The sequence below is a fragment of the Papio anubis genome, chromosome 6 (genome assembly GCF_008728515.1).
Source record: "Papio anubis isolate 15944 chromosome 6, Panubis1.0, whole genome shotgun sequence".
Lineage (NCBI taxonomy): Eukaryota > Metazoa > Chordata > Mammalia > Primates > Cercopithecidae > Papio > Papio anubis.
Genome location: NC_044981.1, coordinates 85,405,147 through 85,432,828, shown reverse-complemented (window position 1 = coordinate 85,432,828; position 27,682 = coordinate 85,405,147). Strand labels below are relative to the sequence as shown.

General features: G+C 41.5%; 1 protein-coding gene across 9 annotated transcripts in view; it reads left to right on the top strand.

Annotated features, from left to right (window-relative positions):
* Positions 1-27,682, top strand: part of BACH2 (BTB domain and CNC homolog 2) — a 367,956-nt gene that overhangs the window by 64,590 nt on the left and 275,684 nt on the right. For 7 of the 9 annotated variants that reach the window (XM_017958111.3, XM_017958118.3, XM_017958115.3 and 4 more), the window contains one exon: positions 26,107-26,219. The exons of 1 other annotated variant lie outside the window; for it this stretch is intronic. Coding sequence is in view for 2 of the 8 variants with exons in the window: in XM_017958115.3 (XP_017813604.1) it covers positions 26,211-26,219 (9 nt within the window). In the remaining 6 variants the exon portion in view is untranslated. The remainder of the gene's footprint in view (positions 1-26,106; positions 26,220-27,682) is intronic. One more of the 9 variants, XM_021936802.2, reaches the window with a different exon arrangement.

Here is a 27,682-nt window from a genome sequence, read left to right as displayed (position 1 = left end):
CTTGCTAGAGACAGGCCATAAATGTGGTTTTGAACTCTTTGGCAGCTATTACGAAGATGGAAAGAGAAGTGTCATGGGAATCAATTTTCAAAACTTAAAAGTTCTCTTAAAATTCTAGCAGAAAAATAGTTTGCAGCTCTCCACAGGTATTGGCTAGCGTTAGTTTAAAGTGGTTGACATGCAGCCCTACTGCACACCTCTTTATATTCCATTTGTGTTTAGGATTAGAAAAACTCACAGAGTAGATCTATCATATGTGTACTTCTGGATTATTTCAAGATTGATAATCTGGTTTGTGTATTATCTCGGTCTTCATTTCTCTTTCCTTCTGGGCCTGTTGTTCATCTACTGGACATTTCTTATTATCATTTCTGCTAAATTTTAAACAGGGAAAATAAAAATAAATACACAATTCCAGCTATTTGCAGAGGTGATTTTAATGCTTTGTCAGCTAAAGGGAATTTCAAGAGAGATCTTTCTACATCAGTCTACTCATAGTAGACCTCCTGGCTATCTTGGGTTGACCCTGCCCACAGGTGTGCTCGACCTGGGCCACAGGTTAAGGCAGGTAAGGGAGAAACACCTGCAGAGGTGGTAGGTTTTGACCCCATTATACCTAAGACAAAGGTCAGTCCTTGTGAATTGATACAGAATGTGAAAAGGGTAGAAACTGCTGATTAAAACAAGGTGTTTTGATTATCTGGTTTTCAGTAATAAGTATTTTCCTCTTTTCCAGTTATAAAGAGTTGAAAACCTTGCAAGGCACTCTTGTATAATTGTGTCCTTAAAAGGTTTAGATAACCGGGCTTTCTCTCTCTGTCTCTCTGGACCCAATATATTGTGTCTGTTGAAAGTTTGAAGATCAGTACGTTTCCTCCTGTTTGGAAAATAATAATGCCTAGGTTCCACTAGAATTCTTTTTCTCTCCAAGGCTCTCTTAAATATTGACTAATTAAATAAAAAAGAAGGAAGTCTGGCTAAATAGCCTCACTTTGAGGATCAGCCCAGTGGACTTAGAATACCCAGTGATTTGCTGTGTCTCTGAAACAAACAACTGGAAATCTTTTATTATTGGCCGTAATAGCAAGTGGCATCTCTTATTATGTTTGGCAGCTGACATTTCAGATTGCATTTTGGTGGGTTGTTATACATGAAATAGTAGGATATGAGTAGACTAAAAATGAGAATTTGCAGCCCAGGGATGACATGAAATATCTAACATCTAGGGGTTGCCATGACAACTCATCAGGATGTTGCTTTGTGATCTTTTGGATTAGGCTCTGGCCCAGGGTCACTGGGTTGGAATTGGAGAATGGTTTGGTAACAGGATGTGAATGTTGTACCTTTACTCAGTGGCATTTGAATTTGCAGTTTGGTCATGTTGCTAAGGTCAAATAGAAATGACATTGAGGGAATATTTAAATTCCTGCAGAACCTAGGCAAGGTCACATTTGTCAGCAAAAATACTCAGATGGAATAGTCTGAGACTTAGCAACTGAAAGACAGGATTTCCTGTCCTTGGTAGATAGATTAAAAGTATGCACATGTCCATTTATATATGCCTATCCCTGAACAGTTATATGTAATGAAAATTTGGGAAATTAAACTCTTTTTATAATTGTCTTCTGTTATAAAATTGGAACTGAACATCCCTAAGAAAACAGTTTGGCTACAAACAAACCACAGCTGCTTTCTAGTGCTCTGTGTCCTCCCTTTCAGCTGGAAATGGCCTGCAGGGTGTGGAATTTGGACCAGGGAAGGGAATTCGGCAGAGAGAGGAAGGAGGCAATTGGGAAAACAGGGTACCACATTCCTCATCCCCTACATTGGCCTTGACCACAAGGACAGCATCTTCCACATGATAATGCACCTCTCAGGCATGCTTCTCACCAGGGATGATCAATGGAAGCAACCTGGAAACTAAAGAGCTCTGTTCCTAAGTCTGATCCCAGTTCTGCCACTCACACTGTGATCTTGAGCAAAACACATTTCAACTCTGGGTTCCCCTAGGAAATGAGGGGGCTGAGTTTCCTCTGGCTGTCAAGTTCTGCTATTTATCATCATGTGGGGGCAGAGCCTGGTCTCCACATAGCTTTTCTTTGCCATTAAGCCCACATTCCCATCATAACTTTGCAGTAGAAGTACCATTCATGGTTAGTGGGACCTCTTAATAATTAAAAGAGAGAGAAAAAGGATTTCTTCCTATCCCCATACCTTTTAAAGTTGTGGTTTTCTGAAGCAAAGGCTGCCATGCAGTGAGGAAAGGATGAAATTCCAGACAGAAGACAGTCAGTTGCAGTAAGTTGTCGTACTACCAATACTGTCAGCATCAGCTCAGCTTATATTTATTGAGTATTTTCTATATGGAGACAGTGCTAAGCCCTTTATATACATCAAACTGTTTAATCCTTAGGACATATTCACATGTACACATGTATAGGTATGATGCACGTGATTAAAATTGAGCATTTGCTATGTACCAGGTGTTATGCCAAATCCGTACAATAATCCGCTGAGGTCAATAAATGGATCAGCCAGTGAAGCCTCACAACAAAGGAGGTGTTATCAGTTATCTCCGTTTTTACAAATAAGGAAACTGAGCCATAGCTAACTAGTGGAGCAGGGATTTGAACCCACGTAGTATGGCCTCAGCACTCTCTCTGCCTGTGGTTCTCCTCACTCATATGACATAACCACACCTGGGGAACTTTAGAAATATAAGAATCTTGGGGCCCCATTCTGGATCAGTCAGAATCTCAGGGATTGTGTCCCAGACCCAGGTTTGCTAATATGCAGCCAGGGCTGGGAACCACTGCCTCAGATGGAATACCAGGGTTATGTTGTTGGAGAGTTGCCTGTAGCCCTACAGCCAGCAGATGACTGACCTAGGACTTGCATCCAGGCTGTAGGCTCTCAAGTTGAATATCTTGATGGCACAATGGGCAACAATTCAGTTGTTGTTATCTGGGCTCATATCTACCACCATGCCTACTTTCTCTCTCCTAGTAAATCCCAAAGCCACAAGTTAATTTAGGGCCATTTAAAGACTGTAGGCTACACCAATTATGAGAATCAGAGCACAAACTTCTTGTTGCAGCCAAAGTAGTGATTTCCTACTTAAAAGTTTCAGAGGTAACCTTTGCTTTTACCTGTCACCAACTTAAATGTAAGTTATTGTGCTCTTTCCTCATTGAGCAAAATCTTGTACTGACAGCGTCTAGGACAGTGGTTCTAAAACTTTGATGCACATTAGAATCTCCGGGGATCTTTAAGAGCTACAGATGCCTGGCTTCCACTCCAGACATTTTTTTTTCTTTCTTTTTTTATTTGAGACGAAGTCTGTCTTTGTAGCCCAGGCTGGAGTGCAGTGGCATGATCTCTGCTCACCGCAACCTCCGCCTCCCAAGTTCAAGCAATTCTCTGGCCTCAGCCTCCAGAGTAGCTAGGATTACAGGCGCGCACCACTGCACCCGGCTAATTTTTCATAATTTTAGTGAAGACAGGGTTTCACCATGTTGGCCAGGCTGGTCTTGTACTCCTGACCTCAGGTAATCCGCCCACCTTGACCTCCCAAAGTGCTGGGATTACAGGCGTGAGCCACTGCCCGGCCTCTGATTTTATAAGTGTGGGATGTGACCTCGACTATGGGAGTTTGTAAAGCTCTCCAGGTGATTCTGATGTGCTTCACAGTTTGAACAGTGGTTTAAGAACTTGGTCTGTGAGTTCACAGATGTGTTCACTTGAGAAGACTGTGGAATCACCTCATGGATAGAACTCACTTTTTAACTCTCTGACAGTGTCCTTGCATTTCAGCTGGCAGGAAAAATTTGCGTTTAATTCCACCCATTTCACTACCTGACTTGGAATTGTACCTTACTGTCAAATGATGGTTTCTCCCCAGAGGTTGTTCTTATGCTTAGGCTCATGCAGTGATATTGGCAACATGTCTGTAAGATCCCTTTATAAAGTTCTCGGTCTCATTTGACTCTCTTATTTCCACTATAGAATATTTTTTGTGTTATTTTACCTTTCAAAACTTTTTTTTTTTTGAGACAGTGTCTTGCTGCCACCCAGGCTGGAGTGCAGTGGTGCCGTCTCGGCTCACTGCCCCCACCAACTCCTGGGTTCAAGCAGTTCTCCACCTCAGCCTCCAGAATAGCTGGGGTTACAGGTGTGTGCCATCAAGCCCAGCTAATTTTTGTAATTTTAGTAGAGACAAAGTTTCTTTTCACTGTGTTGCCCAGGTTGGTCTCGAACTCCTGGTCTCAAGCAATCTACCTGCCTTGACCTCCCAAAAAGTGCTGGGATTACAGGCGTGAGCCACCACGCCCTGCCTAGAAATGTTTTTGTGATTTTAATACATGTTGCTTTTTTTCTTCCAAGAGCAAAATAAACACCTCTTCCATGTAATGCCTTATAATAATAACCCACCTATGGTTCTTTTCCCAAAATGGCTGACCATCAGACTTACTGTTGGGAGACAGCAGCTGACATGTCTGTAGTGTTTCACAGCTGATAACGTCCCACAGATAGATAGTGATATGGTGGAAAGTTGGAGATTATGTAAAGAAGAATTGACTCAGACTTTATCCTCAGAGATTTTAGTAAAGTCAGATTAACATAATCAACTGGAAAATATAGATGTATTATAAAAGTATATTAAAGCAGAAGTGTAAATTTGTTGGCAAGTTTGCAAATGTACTGGATTAATCTAGAAATCATTTTTGCAGTAAATCTTAAATAGATTTTTAAATGGAGAGAGATGTTATTTTGTGGATAAAAAGAGACAGGTAATTTACAAGTGGAACAATTCTTGATAAAGGCTGGGAATGGCAAATGGAGTATTGCAGGCCACTAGGCCAGCTAGCTAGGCTGGTATGAAAAGTATAAAACTGGGTATAGCAGATAATGAGGAAGGATTGCTGAGGTGGATAGAGCTAGCTATTGCGTGAATAGCAAGAATACTTCGAAAGAGTTGTGTTTTTTTTGTTTTTTTTTTTTTAAGAGAAAAAGATATATCAGGAGTTTCTGTTTTCCTTTGTGTGGTTGTTGAGTCTAGTTGATTTCTAGTCTGTAATTTTGTTGGTATTTCAGATCACCAAACAAGGCTGGTTAGATGGGTTGGTTATGCTTCTCTTGAGGGTAAAGCTTTTGAAATTAACTCTGCTTCTTTAGGTTTAAAAATTTCTAGTTCTGTCTTGTCTACATCTTGCTGCTGTAATCCCCAAGAAAAGAAAAAGGGGTTAGGACGCCTCTCTTTTGAAATGGAGGGGTCAGAGTAGGCAGGGGGCAGTCACTGTTGTTTCTCTTTGTTCAGGAATTAGAACATGTGAGCAAGTGGTTCCACCCCTCATTTTGTGAGCTGTTTTCCTCTGATATTTCCTAATTTTTCCCATGACGTTTCAGCCTGTTTCTTCACAAGATTGTAAGGCCTGAAAGACCCCATTGTTTGACAGGAGTGCAGGCTTGTGCACATTTGCTGATCTGGCTGCCCGGGGTCTGAGTGTGGGTGGTACACTGCCGAGGGATCGTGCAGATGGGAGAATGCGTGGCGCAGACTCCTGGTAGTTTAAACACTTTCTGTATGTTAGGAGTTCATAGCATGTCTTTTTGCAGACAGAAGATGCTGCATTTTAAAAACGTTCACAAACTGAAATCTCATTGACAAAAATAGGGACATTCCATTAGGCTAAGAAAAGTTTCTTAATGGCAAATCAAATGGGTGAAGGGCTTATTCAAACTTCACTTCATCTTCAGATAGATTCACTTTTGTTCTTGCAATTCACGCACATTCTTTGATGGCCTGTCTTGGATTTATGCGAGCCTTTGGAGCAGCAACCTCACATACGATGCATGGCAAATCCTAGTCAATGCATACTTTTTCAGAGTGCAAGATGTTAATTATAGTAAGAGAAGGGAAATTCAGTAACAGAGGAATCCCAACTAAAGTTAAATACATGTTTTTGAATAAAGGAAGCTGAAGTTTAATATTAATGGGGTTTTCTCTAAATGAAGTTAATATATTATTGTTGTATTAACTTTTCAGGAGTTTGAGGCTGCAATGAGCTGTGATCGCACCATTGTCCTCCAGCCTGGATGACAGAGTGAGACCCTGTCTCTTTAAAAAAAAAAGAAATTCTAAGGACTTGGGCTCTGTATTTGAGTAACAGTAATAGAGCAATAGAAGTCATTGCATTTATATAGACTTATAAAATAGCATTCACATTTCCAATCAGATTCACAAAATTCTCCCTTATTTTTAAATGTTCTCAGTGGTAGCAGTGATGCTGGGACTAGAGTCAGTATTGTGAGTCGTTTATGAACATCTCTTCACAATTCCATGTTCAGTGAGTCATGCTGGCAGCTTGAAATCAGCCATGGTGGGAGAGTTTACACCATGGAAATCAACAGACACTACAAATTGGTGCTCCTCACCCTCAGAGCCTGTTTTTAAACATTTAGCAGCATACCACTGCCCAAAATGGAGTTGAACAGTCAGGGAGTCTCCTTTTGAGGCAAGTCATATAGTGCTTCCACTCAACCAAACAGCCAACATGAATGTTTTGAAATGTAGGCTGTGTGGCTCCTGAAGAAAAGTAGCTCCCCATTTTTCTCTTGGAGCCAAAGCCTTACTGTGATCATAAAGCTATTCACGCTGTGGCCACCACCGTCCTCCTGATTGTCACCTCCAGATGCCTGGTTTCACCCGTTTCTGTAGAACGGCCTAGACCCACTCCTATTTTAGGGCCTTTTCTCTAGGGCAGTGGTTCTCAAACTTTAGGGCACATCAGAATCACCTGGAGAGTTTGAAAAACAGACTGCTGGGTGCCACTCTGGCATTTCTGAGCTAGTGACAAGTTTCAGGGTAATGCTGGTGGCCTTAGGACCCTACTTGGAGAACCACTGCTTGAACTGATGGCCTCTTGGTTTACCTCTCCCCTCCTTCAGATCTCATCCACTTTTACTTTCTCTCAATAAGGCCCACCCTGACTCTCCTGTGTAAAATTGCAGCCTTCCTCCTCCACCACAGTTACAATTCCTGACTCCAATTTTTATTTATTTATTTTAAGTTCCGGGATACATGTGCAGGATGTGCAGGTTTGTTACATAGGTAAATGTGTGGCATGGTGATTTGCTGCACCTATCAGTCTATCACCTAGGTATTAAACCCCACATGCATTAGCTATTTATCCTGATGCTCTCCCTCCCCAACCCCCTCTGACAGGCCCCAGTGTGTGTTGTTCCCCTTCCTGTGTCCCTGTGTTCTCAATGTTCAGCTCCCACTTATAAGTGGGAACATGTGGTGTTTGCCTCACAATTTTTTTTCATTGCACCTTTCACCTATTACCTTACAGCAAGTTTCTTATTTGTGATTATTGTCTGTCTCTCCCCACTAAACTCTAAATTCACAAAGATAGGGAATTTTGTCTGTTTTTTTTTTTAAAGAAAAAAACAGGGTATCACTCCCATTGCCCAGGCTGGAGTGCAGTGGCATGATCACAGCTCACTGCAGCCTCGAACTCCTGAGACTGGGCTTGGGTGATTCTCCCCCATCAGCCTCCCCAGTAGCTGGGACTACAGGTGTGCACCCCCATGCCCAGCTAATGTTTTGTATTTTTAGTAGAGATTGGGTTTTGCCATGTTGCCCAAGCTGGTCTTGAACTCCTGGTCTCAAGTGACCCACCTGCCTTGGCCTCCAAAAATGCTGGGATTACAGGTGTGAGCCAGCATGCCCAACCTTGGTTTTTTTCTTTTTTTTTTTTTTTTGTTTGTTTGCTTGTTTGTTTGTTTTCATGATGTATTTCAAGCCTCTGGAACAGTGCCTAGTGGCAGGTGCTCAATAAATTATTGAATGAATTAATGGATGAACAACATTGAGAAGTGAATGCTGTATTTCAAATTTTGGTCCCAGCCTTTTAAATTCTAACTCACCAGAGAATCTTAAAACACTTTCTGCACTTGTGTTTCTCAGCTTCACTGCTCTTAGGATAATGAGGAATGGTTTCTGCCCTAGGCTGAAGTTTGGGAATGAACTTGATGATCCTTAAAATAGCAGGTGCACCAAATTGTTGTTCTTCCATTTACATTTTAACCTCAAAGTCCCTAAGCCAGTGATCTTCAAACTCTGGTCTGCAGAAGTTCCCCGGAGATACTTCAGAGGCTCTGCAGACATTTAATTTGCATTTCATTTTAATATATTTTAAACTATGTTTTATAACTATGATAAAAGAAAATGCACACAAATGTGTTACCAAATTTTAACACATTAGGGCCACCAGCACATTGAATTGGACTGCCACGTTAACCTTGAAATAATGTTTTCCACTATTTTGGCTTACATATTTGAACTTCTTATAAATAAATGAATCATTGATTAGGAAGTTTCATCCCAGTATTTTTCATATTCCAGCCTGATCATAAATTGAACAGGCAAATTCCTCGTCACACATATTCAGCACACTTGATGACATGCCAGGCAGCTGTTCAGAGCCTCTGTGGGATGTAGGCTTCTGTGTAGATTAATGGCTAGTTGTACAATAAGTGAACACCACACACAACACTTAGTGACGGATATTCTGTTAGATTGTCATGTCTACCCACTCTACATTTTGGATACTCTGACTTTTACCTTAAATAGTTGTCAGATTATCATTAGTGATTAAAATTTGAAATAAAAAAATCTTGACTACTGCATTTCCTCCAAGCTTTTAGATTAGGTTGAGGCATATTATTAGATTATCAGATGAAAAGCTAAAGAACTGTTATAATTTCCAATACAACTATGCTTACAATTCAAATCTGCTCATTTCCAGAACTGAGATGCTGAAATTTCCCATTGTGAATTCCAGTGCATAGGAATTTGAACTTCTTATAGTCATGTCAGTTTTGTTTTCTCAGTTTCAGATATTAAGTAGTAAGAGTAGCAAATAGCAAGAGATTTGTCTGAAAATTTGAGTTTTGAGAGCAGAGATTCAGATAGTGTTATCTGTATTATCTAGGAGTATCAGAATTTTCTTAATACAGTACAACTAAATACACAGAAGTAAATCATATTCTGGATCACTTTTAAAAATCAGTTGAGGCTGAGCCTGGTGGCTCATACCTATAATCCCAGCATTTTGGGAGCCTGAGACAAGTGGATTGCTTGAGTTCCAGGTGTTCAAGACCATCCTGGGCAACATGGCAAAACCCCATCTCTACTAAAAAAAAAAAATACAAAAAATTAGCTGGGTGTGGTGGTGTGCACCTGTAGTCCCAGCTACTTGGGAGGCTGAGGTGAGAGAATCACCTGAGCCCAGGAGGTCAAGGCTGCAGTGAGCTAAGATCACACCACTGCACTCTAGCCTGGGCTACTGCAGTGAGACCCTCTCTCAAAAAAGTCAGCTGATACAGGCCTTACTATCCGAAAACCCCACTCCATCTCACAAGTGCCATTGAATACATTATATGAAACAATTCTAAGTTATACTTTTTGGAACATTTTGTAGGCCTCTTTGCATATCTGTTTATTAATGTACTTAATGCTCTGTTGTAATTTGTTTTGTCTCCTACACTATATTTGAGCTCTTTGAAAGTAAGAATTGCGTTGTGGCTTTGCTTCCCCAGTGCCCAGCATTGCCTAACATGTGGTGGGTACTCAGCACATGTTTATTAAGTGTTGGAAGTAAATGCTCGGTGCCACCAAGTGAAAATTAGCACCCAGGCAAAAGTTTTCTCAGCAAGGCGATTTACTTGTATAGAAGGGTGCATCTCATGGATGGAGCAATGGCGAGAGGACACCGGACAAGGAAGGGGAAGGGGGTCTTATCCTTAACGCAGCTAGTCCCTACTGCTCTGTCTTTCTCCTATTGGCTAGAGTTGGACAGCACAGTCTAAGCTAATTCTGGTTGGCTATTTTAAAGAGATCAGGGGTGCGCGCTGGAGTGGCAGATTGAGTAGTTTCAGCAGGAAGGACTGTTACAGAGCAGGTGACAAAGGATGACTAAGGACAGTGCAGGTGACTAAGGGCAGAGCAGGTGACTAAGGATGACTAAGGACAGAGCAGATGATGGAGGCCAGGAGGGGGTTGTTTACTGAAACTAGGGGCAAGGAGATATAAAGAATGAGGAAGTTTTAAACTTTAAAATGGAGAACAAAGAACAGAGGAGCTGAACATACTGACATATTGGTTCTTTGAAGAGGAATTTACTATATCCTACATAAGTGACATTGCATTCTACTACAGAAGGAAGCAAGCTTGAAAGGAACAATGAAACTTCTTATTAAATACACAATCAGTGATCTTTCATTCTAAGCACAAATTTCAGCATGAAAAAAAATTTAATGGTTCTGTGAGTCCTTCACTTGATCCCTCACATACAGTCTTCTAAAGTTTTCTGAATTCCTTTTACAAGTATTTTCTGACTCTGACTCTTCCATGCCATCCTAATTGCCACTGCCCTTGTCTGAGCCTTGTTCTCTGTGTCCCTTGCATGGACTGTGGAAGGCACCTCAGAAGCCCTCTCTCAGACCCAATGTTTCTGCTTCTCCACATTGTTGCCATTTTCTCATGAAATAAAGCCAAGCATATCCTTCAGTCTGCACTGCCTGCAGAATAAGGGCTAAACCTGTGCTTTCCAGTATAATAGTCACTAGCCACAGGTGGCTATTGAGCTCTTAAAATGTGACTTGTCCAAATTGAGATGTGCCGTTAAGTGTAAAATCCACACCCTGTTTCAAAGACTTAGTATGAACAAAATGTAAAATAGCTCATTAATTCTTTTTATATTGATAACATGTTAAAATAATACTTTTTCCAATAATATTAAGTAAATTTCTCCTTTTTCTTTTTACTTGTTTAATGTGGCTATTAAAAAAGTTGTAAATTACAGGTTTAGTTCACCTTGTGTTTTTGTTGGCCAGCAGTGGTCTAAGCTATATCATGACATTTAGAGTTTCTTATAACCTGGACTCAGTTACCTCTTTGGCCTTATCTCCCAGACCTTCCTGTCCCTCGCAGAATTTCTCATAACCCCCAGACTCACCAACCCTGTTTATACTTACGGGTTTTAATTTTTTTCACACTCAGTTTCTTCTTTCTGAAGTGTCCCTCCTTTTTTAGGTGTCAAAAATCCTGCTCACACTTTTAGGACCTGACTTAATTGTCCCTTGCTGGTGACATTATGCCCTATTTCCTCAAGCAGAATTAGCCACTCCCTCCCATGTAGTGTCTCTCAGCACCTCCATTATTGTGCTTGTCTTGCTGTTCTGCCATTAGGTGTCTTCTTAAGTAGACTCCTCAAGGGAGAGGCTGCAACTTATTTCTCTGATGACCGCAGGGCAGTACCTCGTGTATAGTAAGCACTTAATGGATGTTTATTACATTAACTTATGAACTAATTTTCATCCTGCTACACACACTGCTATTTTTATATACATCAGACCTTGATCATCTTAACCATTGGCCATGGAAAAAATTAGATGCTGAGGTGTATAGGACTGGACCTTTCAGCCTTAACCTCAATTTCAGGTTTTGTGTTCAATAAAATGGCTTTATTTTTCTTACTGGCTGGGTTATGATTTAAAAATTATAACTTTGAACTTATAAAATCCATGAATATTGTACAGACTAAAAGGATAAAAGGGCAGTATAAATTACTGCTTTTTACCTATCTGGCTTATAGGGATTTCATATAAGATTTTGTTTGAAGATTTCACTTCAAAACAAGTTTGGAAAGCCACTGTTCTATTCCTAAATTTCATTTACATTTCTATACCAAGGGTTTCATTTTGGTTTTGATGAGATGGTTTCTACTGTCATGTTAGTTCACATAAGGCAAGACTTCTCAACTTTAGTTGCACAAAATTGGAAAACTTTTCAAAAATACTGATGTCCAGGCCTCCCCACTCAGGGATCCTTGTATAATTGAGCTGGAGGAAAAGGGCCCAGGCACCGGTATTTATGAAAAGCACAAATATCTGTAATAAAATGATTCTGCAGTGCTTAGAAAACCGGGTAGTTAACTATGAAAATACTGAAGTTTTAAATTGCTAATTTTTCTTTCTTTTTATTAACTATATTGTCATTGTTTTTCTGGGAGTAAAGCTAATGCACTTTAAAGTTTGTATTATGGTTTTGAGACCTCAAACAGCATTTAATAGATGCCATCGTCTGTGAACAATTTTCCTAAGGCTTCTGAGATTAAAAATTCCCTTTTCTGTCACTCTCTAAAAACCTACATGCAGCAGAATTTTGATGTCCCTTATTGATAGAAATAGCTAACACAACACCTATTTCAGATCATGGAAATGAGGACTGACAAGGGCAGTGGGTTTAAGAAGTTTACACAGGTAGTGGCCTTCCTGGCACCCTTGTTAGCCTGAATAAACAGTCCTCCCCTGACAAATCCTCTGTAGCTCTGCCACATTGATAAAATCTGACATTCTGGTTAATCACTTTTTAATGATATTCTTTCTTTTGTTCTTGGTATGTTAGAAACCAGCCCTTATTTTTTCAGTGTATGGGAAATAATTAACTTTAATTTCCTAATTCAGTAAAATGGGCTGATAATGCAGACCTTATTCTGAGGGGGACAGGAAGAAAAATGACCTAATTTCTATATATCAAATACATCTTCCTTCATACATTTAAAAATGTATAGAGTTATAAAGTACCTTAAATGCTGTAGAGGAGAAACTCTGGGGTTTGAAACATTGTGAAAAAATTCTATAAATTCTGATACCAGGTTCCATTTCATTGCTGTGTACTATTAAAAAGTGCAGATGTAAATAAGCATAAGTTTTGCAGATTGTCAATTTGTTACACACGGCTGCATGTTCTTATTCTTCTAAAGTGTCATCTCTTTCAGTGTGGACTGTTTCGGGGGAAAAAAAAACTCAGAAAAATACACACTTGGGATCAAATCCTTAGGGCAGAAAAAAGAATAGAAACCTGTAGTTAAGTTGGTTATTTGCAGTGGTGGTGTGTCATCCTGTGTGAGACTGACGTCAGGCAGATTGAATGCAGAGGCAAACTTCAGGAGCGTGTGTGTGTGTGTGTGTGTGTGTGTGTATGTGTGTTTTAAAGCCCCACTCCCAGAATATGAAGTGAGTATGAAGGGCACCACAGCAACCCTGGATCTCTCAAGAATGTACCTATTTTTAACATGCTGGATCGAGTGTCAGCACTCAGTAGGAGATGAGGAGGGGGTAGAGCCTGACTTGTACAGATTCCGCGGATGGTAAATAGCCCTCTGGCGTGTTTACAATACAGCTGTGCATTCTTGATGGCTCTGCCGCTGCCATGTCAGGTAAAGTTTTCTTTGCACGTGATGAATGGCAGAGAATTCTTTAGCAGAGGGAACCAAAGGAGCTGGGAGGAGGAAAGAGGAAGGTAAGAGCGGAAAAGAGAGAGAAAAAGAAACACACAGCTCCAGAGGGACATAGCCTGTGCTTTGCAGTTGCTTGTGTGGATAGAAACCAGATGGTAAGCTGGAACACCCGCTTGGCTATCTGAGGAGCCAAACATATGGTTAATGGTCGGGAGAAATAGCTTTCAGAGCCAGGGCTTTGCTGACTGCTTCATATTACAGATTGTTACAGTGTGTCATTACATTGCCAACCTAAGTGCTTAATACCCACTGCGGGCGCTGGGCATACACTTACAAGAAGGACTTTTAGCTCTTTGCTGGCTCTAAACAGAGAAGTGACATCATAGAGAGGCTGAAAATGTCTGGTGTTGGAGGTGGGGAGAAGGATAATTTTGTAGTGGAAACAACAAATTTTTTTCTTTTTTTACAAGTCTTCACTCCACTGAAGTCTACTGTTTTCTGAGAACCTTTTAATACTAGACTGGTTCTCTCACTCTCTCAGTCTCTCTCGCGTGCGCTTTCACTCTCTGTGTGACACACACACACACACACACACACACACACACACACACACACACACAAAAGGAAGGGAAACTGAAATTCACAGCCCAGGCCATGTTCTCCAACTCCAGTGGATTTGACAGGCCCCGTTCACCTGGAAGCCACATCACTGCACTCAGAGGCCCTGCATTTGAAGTTTCTGTTTGGGGAGCTTTGGGCAACAGCAGGCCTGTGTTATCTAAGGAACTGCTGAGCCCATTCATCTGCTTTTCACGGCCCGCTTCCTTTTATTTTTAGCCAAATCCGTCAGGCCTGACAGGCGGGTAATTCGAGCCAGAGAAAGGGCAGAGCTCCAGGTCCTTTCCACAAAGCAATTCTTCTCCTCCCTCCTGGGAGGGCTCCAGACTTGGCCTGCTTCAGGCAGATGGATTTGTTGAGTCATGTGAGATCATTTACACAAAAACACAGTGAGGCAGTGGAAATTAAAAAAAAAAAAAGAAAAGAAAGAAAAGAAAAAGAGGAGGGTGGGGGAAGAGGAAAGAGGGGAAGCCAGGGGAATGCGTGCTGCCCTGCTGCTGAGGAGCATAGGAATTTTGCAGTGAGGCAGCTAGACTGAGGAATGCCTAGAGTCATTTGTGTATAAGGTAATGTCTAGTTTACAGAGTGGGGCGGGCCAGGCAAGGACGGCGCCTCTGTTTAAAAGAAGAAGGAGGTGTTGGGAAACTTTTTAAAAAAATTTTTAGAGCAACACCCACCAAACAAAGACCACACTGTTGACAGCGTTGGGTTCCAGTAGCGGTAAACTACCAAGGGGCTGGTTTACAGAAAATGAGTTTGCTCTGTGATGTCATACAAGTTTGCTTTGTCCTGACGCCAGCATGACACTGAGGCAGCAGGGGAGGGAGAACAGGAAAATTGGAACCGTGCTCTTGGTTAATGGTTTCCAGAGATTATTTAGCAGAACTCGAACAGAGGGAGGAAAATATTGTGGAGGATTGCTATGAGGTGTACCATAATTGCGGTAGGTAAAACAAAGTCATTACTATGGTTTTCTTGCTCAAGAAGGATTGAGCAATGACTTCAAAATGCCAAGTAAGGTATTATTTTTCCCTAACACAGTATTTATTTTCCTTTGGCTTCTGGGGCATTTTAAAAAAAGACCAACTCTTACATCATGGCAAACAGTATTAATGTTAGTGAATCAATTTTGTTTACTTGTTTATACCACAAGCCTTTAAAACATTCCATTAAAAAATTGTCTCCCACTCATTCATGAAATTCTTTTTTTCCTTCAAATTTGTTTCCATGCATTAGCTTTGTTTGGATGGGGATTTTTTTTTTTTTTTCCTTTTTGGCTGGAGTAAAAGAATGCATAAAAGAATAATGAGTAGGTCATCTAAATGTACATTCTTACAACAAATGTAATGAAAATATGCCATGTGGATGAGAGGGAATATTTGAAAACAGCAAGAAAAACAGTAATGGGGAGCATTTCAAAATAGTCACCGTGATTCTTTTCGTTATGATGCATTTCTGCAATTCTGCATTTATTTAGAACCCTGTGCAGCTGTTTCTTTTAGCCACCCTAGAATGTAGGTCAACATCAACATGGTTCCTCATATTTTGTTGGTATTTTAAAAGTTGAAACATTTTGCAACTTTTTCTAGACCTGTATATACTTAGGTTATTTAGACAGTTTTAGTGACCATAGAACTTCACATGTAAACTCCTGTTAATAACTACCACTGAATTTTGATAGTTGGCACTCAGATCACACCTTGACCTGGAGTAAACAAGGCAGTGGTGATGTTGATGATAACATAGTCCAACACTGAAGCTGTTCCACTTCTTCCCAGGCAACTCTGATGATCTTACTCCGTGTAAGGTACAGCTTTTACTTTGCTCAAGGAGAGAACTGGTATATTTTTATGGTGGTTAATTGTTTACATTTTGGGGACCCCAAGTTGCATGATACCACATTATTATCATGTGATTATGAGTTGGCATGATTTTAAGTCTGCCTATATCCCTGAATGTTCCCTCCCCGTCAGGGTTTCCCAATCTCAGCACTGTTGACGTTTTGGACCAGATAATTCTTGATTATGGTGTCTGTCCTGTACATGGTAGGATCTTCAGCAGCATCATTGGTCTCACCCACTAGATGCCAGTAGCACCCTCCCCCAGGTCATGACAACCAAAAATGTCTACAGCATTGCCAGATGTCCCCTGGGAGGCAAAACCACTCTGGTTCAGAACTTCTGCTCCACTTTCTTACCCTGGTTTAGAAGCTCACTCTTTACGTCATGAGCTGATGTTTTAAGTCAGAATTCCAAGTTAAGTAGAGTTTTTGAAGGTGCAGGCAAGAGTACTTTTGAGTATGGTTATGCAGAACAACCTCTCTCTTGGAATTCCGACCTTAGCAGGTGGATCCCCTCAAGACTCCCTTGTAGTGAGTTTCCCAGTGCTGTTTAAGAGGAAATGACTCCACCATCTGAGCCAAGGAAAGTTGACATTAGCAGAAAGGGAACTTCCCCCCAGTCACCCGAGCACAGAGCCCAGGCCCCAGGCTTACCGCCTGTATATCCAGCCCCAGAAAGAGGGCAAGGCAGCAGCCACAGTTCTTTCTTGGGAGCACAGCCGACCTCCTCCCTATCCCGGCGGCTGTGGTCTCAGAAGCTGAAACTCTCGTTAATAAGGAATGTGGAGCTTTCCACAGCTAAGGCAGGCATAAATTTCCTCTGTTTGTTTTGTGAGGACTAGTGTCAACTGCTGTAATGAGATCAGAGGAGACCCCAGGGTCAGCTGCTGGAGCCGCTTTCTGTGGCTGTTCTCTTGGCTGCTTGCTGTCAGAGAACACAGTGACTCCCTGCAGACATCCCTGATGTGGTAAGGTGGTTGTGCCCTTGTTGCATTTCTTGCCGTCTTTCTACTACTTCTCTCATTCTACTAAAACATCAGTGTACAGTCATCCGGTTCTAAATCATGGAAAAGTTAATGGAAGGCCGATTCCACAGAACTGAGGGCAGACTTAGTTGGGTGTGGAAAATGCAGCCTTGGGAAGGAAGGTGACCTGTTTCCTTGAGGTCACTGCCTGGACCTGCTGCTTCTGGCTTAGGGTAGGTTTCTCAAGGCCTGGGCTACCCATAAGCTGTTTCTCCCCCCAGTGGCACTCTGTAATGAGGATGAGTTAGTGAAAGAGTCACAGCAATTAGCTTAGGCTACAAAGAACTTAATTCTAGTTGTAGCCTAAATGGCAGCTAGAATTGGCTACATATGGGACCTAAATTGGCAGAATTGCATTTAGGGAACCCAATTCTGGCAGAATGGTATACTGAGCTCATGCAGCCTGGCCTACTTCTGACCACCCACCCCAAAAAGTCCTAAGGTATATTGGTTAAAATAAACCAATATTGGTTAAATGTCTTCAAGTACATATGAGCTTTAAAGCAGGACAGGAAAATTCCTAGGTGCCAGAAGACATTGATGCCAGTGGCCTTAGAGTGTTTCAGACCCAGCTATAGGCTCTAGACTCCAGGGGCTATGCTGGTTATACTCACACAAGAATTGCTTGTGAAATGGAGGCAAGAAGATTTTCCCCAGTCTCTCTGGGGCTTTAAGTCTGTGTGTTGGGGCACAGACCAGGGAGGTGGAAACCCAGGATTACACTGTTTGAATAGCTCTGGGGTCCATAGTTATACTACTACCTGCATGGTATAACTTCAGCTGTTTTGTTAGACACTGGTTTGAGAGCATTGAAAGCCCTTAGGCCATAGTGGAGGCAAACACTAGATCCCTGTGGAGAGGCTTAACAACCTGGGACATGGTACTCCCTCACAAAGAACAAGCCGCACTCAGGAGATGCTGGTAGTAAGAAGTACAGAATATGGCCAGATGCAGTGGCTCATGCCTATAATCCCAGCGATTTGGGAGGCCAACATAGGAGGATTACTTGAGCCCAGGAGTTTGAAACCAGCCTATGCAACATAGCAAAACTCCGTCTCTACAAAAAAATACAAAAAATTCACTGGGCAGGGGTGATGCACACCTGTAGTACCAGCTACTTGGGAAGCTGAGGTGGGAGAATCATTGAGCCTGGGAGTCTGAGGCTGCAGTGAGCCAAGTTGGTGCCACTGCACTCCAGCCTGGACAACAGAGTGAGACCCTGTTTCAAAAACAAGGAACAGAATCTAAGCCCCAGAAAAGCAGAGGTTAACAGTGAACCTCTGAGATTGCTTTTCAGCAGAGCCCATCAGGCCAAATAGAGTTTTCTTCTGCAGATTAATGAACGTTTCTTCTCAAGAGGAACAAGGCATATAATCCATTCTGGCTTGCTAAGCAGTTTCAGTTGTAAGCACTGGCCCCAGTTAAGGTGATGATCCTACTTATAGCTTGTCCACAAGATCTTCTTGAGAATATTTTAGTTCCTTAATTGGAAACTTTTTATTGGAGAGATAGCTGGTCCCCTTAACGCTTCTTTAACAGTGCTCCCATTGCAGTGGGTCACTCTGAAGTAACCCACCAGGCTGTTTGTTATTTCAGTGTCTCACCAAATCTGGGAAATATGTTTGCCTGAATTGTACAGCAAACCCTCCTTCCGCCCGCCAGGGGAGAGGGAAGCTGAAATTATTTGGAGGGCTCTGGGATTCTTTCAGCATAAAATCAAAGAAACCCAGGTAAGTAAGACATGGTTAGTAAACATTTGTTCTAGATGAATATAATTCAGCCTTCTCAATCCAAAGTGAACAAATGGATCAAGAGTCACCTGGAATAGCCACTATGTACTCTCCATGCAGTGGCATGCACTATTGGCAAACATGAGTTGAGAATGCTAAACTTAATGCATGATTCCTTAATTTATTAATAAGACAATGAAATCTCTTGTGTTTAATTTTTTTTCTTCTGAAGTACACAAAAAGCTGTTGCTAGTAGTACGCAAATAGTGCCTTGCTGACCTAAAAGTATGCCATGCTTCTTAAGAAAAAACTCTTCAGTATTTATTCTTAATTTGGCCTTCTATAAAGTTTAATTTCAAAATATTCTGACCAGGCGAGAAGTAGATATGGATATTGACATTAAAGCATCAGAAGAGGAGAGAATGAAAGGAAATAGGTTCAACTGGTGCCGGACTTACGGGAGATCTTCCCAAACATTATAATTTTGGCATATATTGAGTGCCTACTGTATGTAAGGCAGCAGGATAGGTGCTGGGTATTTGGGTACTAGTACAAAATAGACAAGATCTCTTCTCGTGAAATGCTCAAAACAATCCTCAAAATAATCTCAAGAGGTATAAAGAATTTCCTCCGGTTTTAAGGGTAAAGGAACAGAGACTGAGAGAGAGCCAGTAAATTGCCAAAAATCACATTCGAGAGGTGGAGTTGATATTCAGACTGACTTGGCCCCTATCTGTCTTTGCCCACTCTTCTCCCTGGCTTTCTGGGGGCAGTGAAGCCCTAACAGTACAACCCAGAGGGGCCAAAAGGCAGGTGGAGAGTTTTCTCCCCCAGAGGTTTAGGTTTACAGGAACAAAGAATCCCCTGAGCGACATAGAAGGTGTGCAGTAGAAGAGGCAAACTAGCCAACCAGACCCAACACCTACAAAATTTCCAAATTATTAGCATGAGTTTCCAACATTAAAACAGCAAATGATTTTATGCAGTCTCTCAACTCTGTTTCTTGAGTATCAGAAGCTCTTGGCACATGGGGCTGTTCCTGCTTTGCTGGGGCTAGAGCTAAATGGCAGACTCCCCAGATGCCCCATTCCTCACTGTCTTCCCAGACCTGACCTTTCACTCATCTCATTCTTTCTTGACCCCTGCAGTCATCTGAATTTGTGACCCCTGGTTTAAATAGTCACTTAGGCAAGGGAAGTGGGCCAGGCCAAGTAACCTCTCGGGGGCACTCTGTGTTGTGCCTTTAAATTGAGATAGTCCTAAATCACTGGAGACTGTGATTTACATTTTACAGTGATAGCCCTGAATCTAAATATTAGATATCTTGACTTATGATTTGACCAAGTGCAAGAAACCCCTAGCCTGTGTGCCAGAAGCGGGTATATGAAAGTGATGGACACTCTACCACTTGTCACTCTTGGCCCTTTCCTGGCCTCTGTTTCTCCCCATCTGGCTCTCAGACCATTTGTGTGTGTGTGTTACCAGCAATGTGTCTCCCTTTTGTAATTTATAATCCTCTTGTTTCCTCCTCTTTATCACCATTTCCTATTGAACTACAACTCATATATTAGTTAAAATTTCAGAACATTCATTTTCAAATTACCTAACCTATCCTCAGGGAGGAAGGCTATTGATGATGCTTGATGGGAAGATGCTCTTGTCATTCTGGCTTAGAATGTCTGTTTTCCATGGTGTGCTGTGAAGGCAGCACACGGGAGCAATGCAGAATGGCAGACGTCTAGTCTCTTGGGAGCAGAACCATGTTATAGTGTGTTTGCTGCCTCCATGTGGGGGTGGCAAGGACACTGAAGTCATGGAGAACCACAGCCACACATCTGCTGTAACTTTGAGGATGGAGAGGGACCTGCAGGAATCTCCTTGGCAAGCTCCACCCTGTTCCTCTTGCCTCTTCTTTAGGTAGCAGGGAATGAACCAGCCAGTTGGAAAGAAGGTGTGCGTGCACTGGGGGAAGGGGGCAGGAGTCTAGCTTCTTTGCCTTTGGATCCTTTAATCCCGGCACCATGCCCCCTATTGTAGAAGGGAGGGATTAGCCTTTCTGTAATAAAAATGGCCTTATATTTTTTCAGTTGAAAGTCTCCAGTTGAAGATTGTCCATTTTAAATTTAAAGCCATGTGAATTACTCCACCCCTTAAAATAGAGTAGAGGAGATTAGGGATATTGCTGTCACCTGTCCATCTGATTTCCCAAGTTTCTATGTCCTATATGCAAGAGCATTATTTTTCTAGACTTCAGAGCCTGTTCACCTTGATTACTTCATTATTCCTTCTCCAAAAGCTCTTGGGCCTGGCATAGGCCCTCATGCTCCAGCCCTCTGCCTAAGCTGCTGGGCATGGTGGTGGGAAGGGTAGGAAAAGAGTCCATCCCACAGACTGGCCTCATGGTGCACGATGTCTAAAAGCTAGTGAGACCTTTGACCCTGTGAAGAGTGACCTGCTCGTTCTTGTTGGCCTGTCTGTCTCCCACAGGAGTGCCTGAGCTCCCCGGCTTTGAGAGAGATTACAGAAGGCTTCTAGAATGGACATCATAGAAGGGGTTGGGAGTTGGAGTGGGGAGAAAAACCCAACTCACCATATTCTATTCAATATTGGCAGTATTAGTTGCATTTTCAAGGGCCAAGAGAACACACACGCGCGCGCGCGCACACACACACACACACACACACAGCCCTTGACACTTTCAAGCTTCTCTTTAAAGAGCATAGGGTTAAAGGTGACTTATGTTATTCTCAGCATACCTCTATACCACATTAACAGTGATCCAGGTAAAATAGGCTTCTCTCCATGGTAGATGGAGGTTGGGATGGTAAATAAATAGTGGTGAATCAGGTAGGCCTAGTGTTTCTCCAACTCCCATTTGCTGACACCTGAGACATGAGAGTATAACCCCAGAGAAGCCATAGGATGTGCAGTTGTCACCAGGAGCCCGAATCTCTGGGTCCCTTCCATAGTGAGGACCTGGCTAGTGTGGGGCTCTTGGCCATGTTACCAAACCTATCTCTGAGTGTTTTTGTTTGCTTACCTGCCCTTTTTCTCCATTCTTTGTATCTTTCATCTTTTCTTGTCATTTCTCTCTTCTTCTTAGACTTACTTTGTCTCTGCCCTCCCCCCCCCCCTTTTTTTTGTGAAACGGAGTCTCACTCTGTCACCCAGGCTGCAGTGCACTGGTGCAGTCTTGGCCCACTGCAGCCTCCGCCTCCTGGTTCAAGCTGTTCTCCTGCCTCAACCTCCCAAGTAGCTGGGATTACACCACACCCAGCTAATTTTTGTATTTTTAGTAGAGATGAGGTTTTTCCATGTTGGCCATGCTGGTCTTATACTCCCGACCTCAAGTGATCCACCCATCTCAGCCTCCCAAAGTGCTGGGATTCTGTAATTCCGGCCCACTTTTCTTCTTACCCACGCTTCTATCCACCTGGAAAGACAAATTATATTTTATTAACCTTTTAGAAGTTTTAGAAGTCTAAGATTGACCATTGAACCAACTGTTAAGATCAGCTGAGTGGAAGTCACATAGGGGCTTATGGGATTAACTTTCTCAAGGCACCCTTTAAAGACATCTGTAGTTTCCTTTTGTTCAGTGCTAGAGGAATCCAGCTTTTAAAAAAATGAAAAGAAACACTGAATAATAAACTAAAAAAGAAAACATTCTTGATTCCACCACAGTAACTCAGGTATCTTTTTCCCTAATGCTTTATATTTAAGATGCAGTCTCCTTTTTTAAGCTGTAGATTTCGCTAAGCTTCTTCATAAACTGAATTGGCTGCAAAACAGCCAGGTTCTCTCGATTTCAAAGGAGATGGAAAGTACTTGATAGAACAAGGCCAGTCGTTTTGGTTGCTGTCCAGAAGTGAACTGACCCAGTTTCTAAAATTGTCGTCTGTTCTCTGAGGCGTTTTCTGTTAAATGGTGGTCTTGGTCTGTGCGTGTGTGTGTATGTGTGTTGTTTTGGGGTGTGTGTTGTGTTTATTTTTTATTTGTGGTCTTTCACATGCTTTAATTCCATAGTGTCTTGAAATGAAGTCACTTCTAGTCCAGGGTCTATTGCTTATTTCAGCAAGAACCAAGAAAAATTCTTTTACCTCTCTGTGTCTGGTTTCCAAATTAGGAAAACTACCACCCAGATTGGTATTAGTATATTAAATGAGATTATTAATATATAAAAGTGCATTGTACAGGTTGGGGTACTATACAGTTGTATGATATTCTTAATATTTTTAAAAAGATTTACAATCCTGGCATTTAGAGATTTTCCTTTTTAAAAGGACTCCAAAGACAACTGCAACAATTACTAACATTGTTTTTAAGACCCCACACTTAAAAGTCTGTATCATCCTAGGCCCTGTGAGTGATAGCAAAGAAAAAACTCTTGTAACATTTGTTTTAAAACGTTCTATGTGACTAATGTTTCCCTCAAAGGGTTTTTAGCCTGGTTCGGTTGTAAAACAACATATATGAAAATGACATAAGAACAGTTGGGGCGGGGGCAGGAAGGGATCTGTAATCAGTTTAGTGCAAGTTATTTATCCGAGTTCTGAGAGTACGGGGATTGTGGCATGATTGGAGCTGGGTGGGGTTCCTCAGGGAAATGATGTTCAAGAATCCTTGTCTGTTTGTTATTATCTTCTTGTACCCACATTTCCTGTGTTGATACCAATGTGTACATAGAAATTGAATTGTGACATGAGGCATCTCTGCTAGGCATTTGGGCAAGCTTTCCAGTTAAGTTCTGGGCTGTAGTTTTTAAATGGATTGATACATACATTGAAAAGGAAACAGCATGTATGAAGTTCTACTTTAAAACTAAGAAATTTATTAGCACCTGCTTCCAGAAATCGAAAGAGTAAAAGTTATATGCATTATTTTTTTTCAGTCACTTTAAGATCAATTAGAATTAGATATTGAATTTTCTTGACTTTGAAGCCGTGATTACCTGGACATCATGTACATGTGGAGATGTCTGGATGTATTCATGCTACAAAGTTGGAATTTTAGGAGCTCTCCATGTTGTACATTATTGTTAAAATATGCTATTGCTATGACTGAATGTGGTATTTTCTTTTTTTATTATTATACTTTAAGTTCTGCGGTACATGTGTACAACGTGCAGGTTTATTACATAGGTATACATGTACCATGTTGGTTTGTTGCACCCATCAACTCATCATTTACGTTAGGTATTTCTCCTAATGCTATCCCTCCCCTAGCCCCCCACCCCCTGACAGGCCCCAGTGTGTGATGTTCCCCTCCCTGTGTCCGTGTGTTCTCATTGTTCAACTCCCACTTATGAGTGAGAACATGCAGTGTTTGGTTTTCTCTTCTAGTGTTACTTTGCTGAAAATGATAGTTTCCATTTCCCTCCATGTCCCTGCAAAGGACATGAACTCATCCTTTTTTATGGCTGCATACCTTTCCATGGTATATATGTGCCACATTTTCTTTATTCAGTCTATCATAGATGGGCATTTGGGTTGGTTTTAAGACTTTGCTATTGTGAACAGTGCTGCAATAAACATATATTTGCATGTGTCTTTATAGTAGAATGATTTATAATCCTTTGGGTATATACCCAGTAATGGGATTGCTGGGTCAAATGGTATTTCTAGTTCTAGATCCTTGAGGAGTCGCCACACTGTCTTCCACAATGGTTGAACTAATTTACACTCCCACCAAGAGAGTAAAAGTGTTCCTATTTCTCCACATCCTCTCCAGCACCTGTTGTTTCCTGACTTTTTAATGATTGCCATTCTAACTGGTGTGAGATGGTATCTCATTGTGGTTTTGATTTGCATTTCTCTAATGACCAATGATGATGAGCATTTTTTCATAAGTTTGTTGGCTGCATAAATGTCTTCTTTTGAGAAGTGTCTGTTTATATCCTTTGCCCAGTTTTTGATTTTTTTTTTTTCTTGTAAATTTGTTTAAGCTCTTTGTAGATTCTGGATGTTAGCCTTTTGTCCGATGGATAGATTGCAAAAATTTTCTCCCATTCTGTAGGTTGCCTGTTCACTCTGCCAATAGTTTCTTTTGCTGTGCAGAAGCTCTTTAGTTTAATTAGATCTCGTTTGTCAATTTTGGCTTTTGTTGCCATTGCTTTTGGTGTTTTAGTAATGAAGTATTTGCCCATGCCTATGTCCTGAATGGTATTGCCTAGGTTTTCTTCTAGGGTTTTTATGGTTTTAGGTCTTACCTTTAAGTTTTTAATCCAAATGTGGTATTTTCTTTGGAATCTGTGTTTCAAATAGCCAAGGAGTGATTTGCAATTTCCTCTCCCTATCGTCTGATTTATAAAAGGAATGTAGTAATATTATGTTCATAGAATAGTAATGTGCATGGAGTAGGAGTTTATCTTTGAAAATGTAAATTGCAAAATCATTTTCTTAGCAGTGAAAAATGTTAATATGGGGAATACAGCTTTGGAATTCTCCATGTCCCGAACTTAGTTAGCAGACATGTCATTCTCCAGTGTAGACAAAGGCTGATTACTAATAACTAAAGACGGTTATGGTGGGCTTGTAGGGTTATGAGTACCTTTTTATTTTTCTATTGAACATTTTCTATGTTCTTAATATATTATAATTAAAAATAGTGTATTTTTCATTTTTAAAAGCACTGCAGTTCCAGTTAAACCTCCAATTCCATGTATTATGGGAAGGTACAGATATATAAATCCTTCCTAGATGCAACTTAAAAAAATAACACACAAATTGAGTATCAGGAACCTTACGATGTTTTGCTCTCCTCTCAGTTCCACCTGTAAACACCTTTCAGAGGAAAAGGCTACAAATCCATTTAAGCAATTGAAGTCATTTTTAAAATATTTTCCCCTAATATTTGACAAATTAACCTTGAAACTGGCCAGGTATGGTGGCTCACACCTGTAATCCCAGCACTTTGGAAGGCTAAGGCAGGAAAATCACTTGAGCTTAGGAGTTTGAGACCAGCTTGGACAACATGACAAAACCCTGTCTCTATAAAAAATACAAAAATTAGCCAGACGTCGTGGTGCATGCCTGCAGCCCCAGCTGCTTGGGAGGCTGAGGTGGGAGGATTGCTGTAGCCCGGAAGGTTGAGGCTGCAGTCAGCCGTGATCATGCCAGTGCACTCCAACCTGGGCAACAGAATGAGACACTATGTCAAAAAAAAAAAAAAAAAAAAAAGACAAAGAAGAACCCTTTTACTCTGAAACGTAATTCATATGAATCAAAAACTTCATGTGAAGAATAAATAGCATGAATAAAAACATGGTGGACTGTTTTTCTGTTTGGGGGGAATTGAACTGTTTAGTTCATTTGGCCCATGGAAAGCTGACCTCTTGAATTCCCTTATGGTACACTGCCTTCCTAGGAAATATGTGGAAGTTCTAGCTGTTGAGTCCTGGCAGCCCCCATTTGCACTAGCTGCTTTTCAAGTGCTCAGTAATAGCCACATCTGACTAGTGGCTATCATGTTGGACAGTGCAGACTTGGATCATTGCCATCGTGGCAGCAAGGCACTGGACATGGCAGTGCTCTGTGCCTTCCTGGGCACCAGCTGATGGATTTCTTCTTTGTTTATATTCACAGTGCAGCTGTCTGCTTCAGAAAGTGAGGGCTCCAGGAATGAGGAGAATCTTTAAGAGCTGCCTTGCATTGTGACATGTCTGATCCCTTGCTCCCATCCCTGCAGCATGAACAAGGTAAGAGGTACTTTGAGGAACCAGCACTTGTATTTCCTTTACGGTACCATGATTTTCTGGAATGCATATGTCTTTCCATGATGTGAAGAGGTTGCTTCTCCTGCCAGAAGCGTTTCAGAGTTGGAGAGTCGTGTGATCCCCTACAAGCAGGGTCACAGGTGCTAGTGGCTACTCTGACTGCGTAGTCCTCTGGAGGTGTCATTTATACTTGCCAGGGGCCTCTGAGTGGCTGAAATATTGGGTTTTAGCATAACTGCCTTGGCATGAATATTGGAATATTGAGACTCTGAGGCTAGATTTCCTGGGACTAAATATCACTTTTTCCAGATGCTAGTGTCAGTGACCCTAGGCAAGTGGCCTGACTTCTTGGTTCCTCAATCTCCCCATCTGTAAAATGCTGATAATAATGATACCTACCTGATAGGATTATTGTAAGGATGAAATGAGTTACTACTTGTACCAGTGCTTAATATAGTGCCTGTCCACATTACAAGCACTTGATACATATTTACTGCTGTTGTTTTTATGTTGGGGACACTATTATCCCTTAGACATAGTTGCAAGGGAGTGTAAGGTGCATCTTTTCCATTTTTATTTATTCCCTGATTAAATTGGTGAGTGGCGATTTATTACCAGATGGGCACTATGGGAATAAACAAAGAATACAACTTGAGACATGCCTTCAGCATGTGCAGACTATCTTGGGGCAGAATAGTGAGTGTGTTCTAACAAGGTATGTACCAGAAGCTCTGGAGGCACAGAAAAAGGAACATCCAACTCTGGGGAATCTGGGAAGGACAACGTAGAGGAGGTGACATTTGAGTAGGATCCTGGATGGGAAATGGTAATTTCCTGGACAGGGAAGGTAGGACAAGGCATTCCAGGTAAAGGAATGTGTTTAAGCACAAAAGCATATGAGAAAGCCTGGTGTGCTCAGAGACCAGCAAAGAGTTTGGTATGACTGGAGCAGGGTTTCTCAGCCTTGACACTTGATATTTGGACCAGGTAATTCTTTGAAGTGAGAGACCGTCTTCTGCATTTTAGGATTTTTTGTAGCATCCCCTTCCCTTCACTCTAATTGTGACAACCAAAAATGTCCTCAGATTATTGCCCAATGTCCCATACAGGGACAGAATTACCCCTTGGTTGAAAACTACTACGCTAGTGGAAGGTGGTCAGATATAAGCCCAGAGAAGGAGGCAAGGGCCAGATCCTATGAGCCACTAAAGGATTTAAAATGGGAGAGATGTTTCTGGAGGCCTACAAAAACAGGTGTGTTATTGTGGGCCTGTTATATGGATTATGGTAGAGTTGGACAGCACTGTTTAATGGTTTGGTTGTCAAAAGAGCATATGGGATCTCTAGACTTTAGAAATTCCATTTACCTTGTTGAAATTCTTCTACTAAAGGACGCTCTTCCAGTGGTGACTTTTCTCATGGTCATTTACTCAGCCTTCTCATGG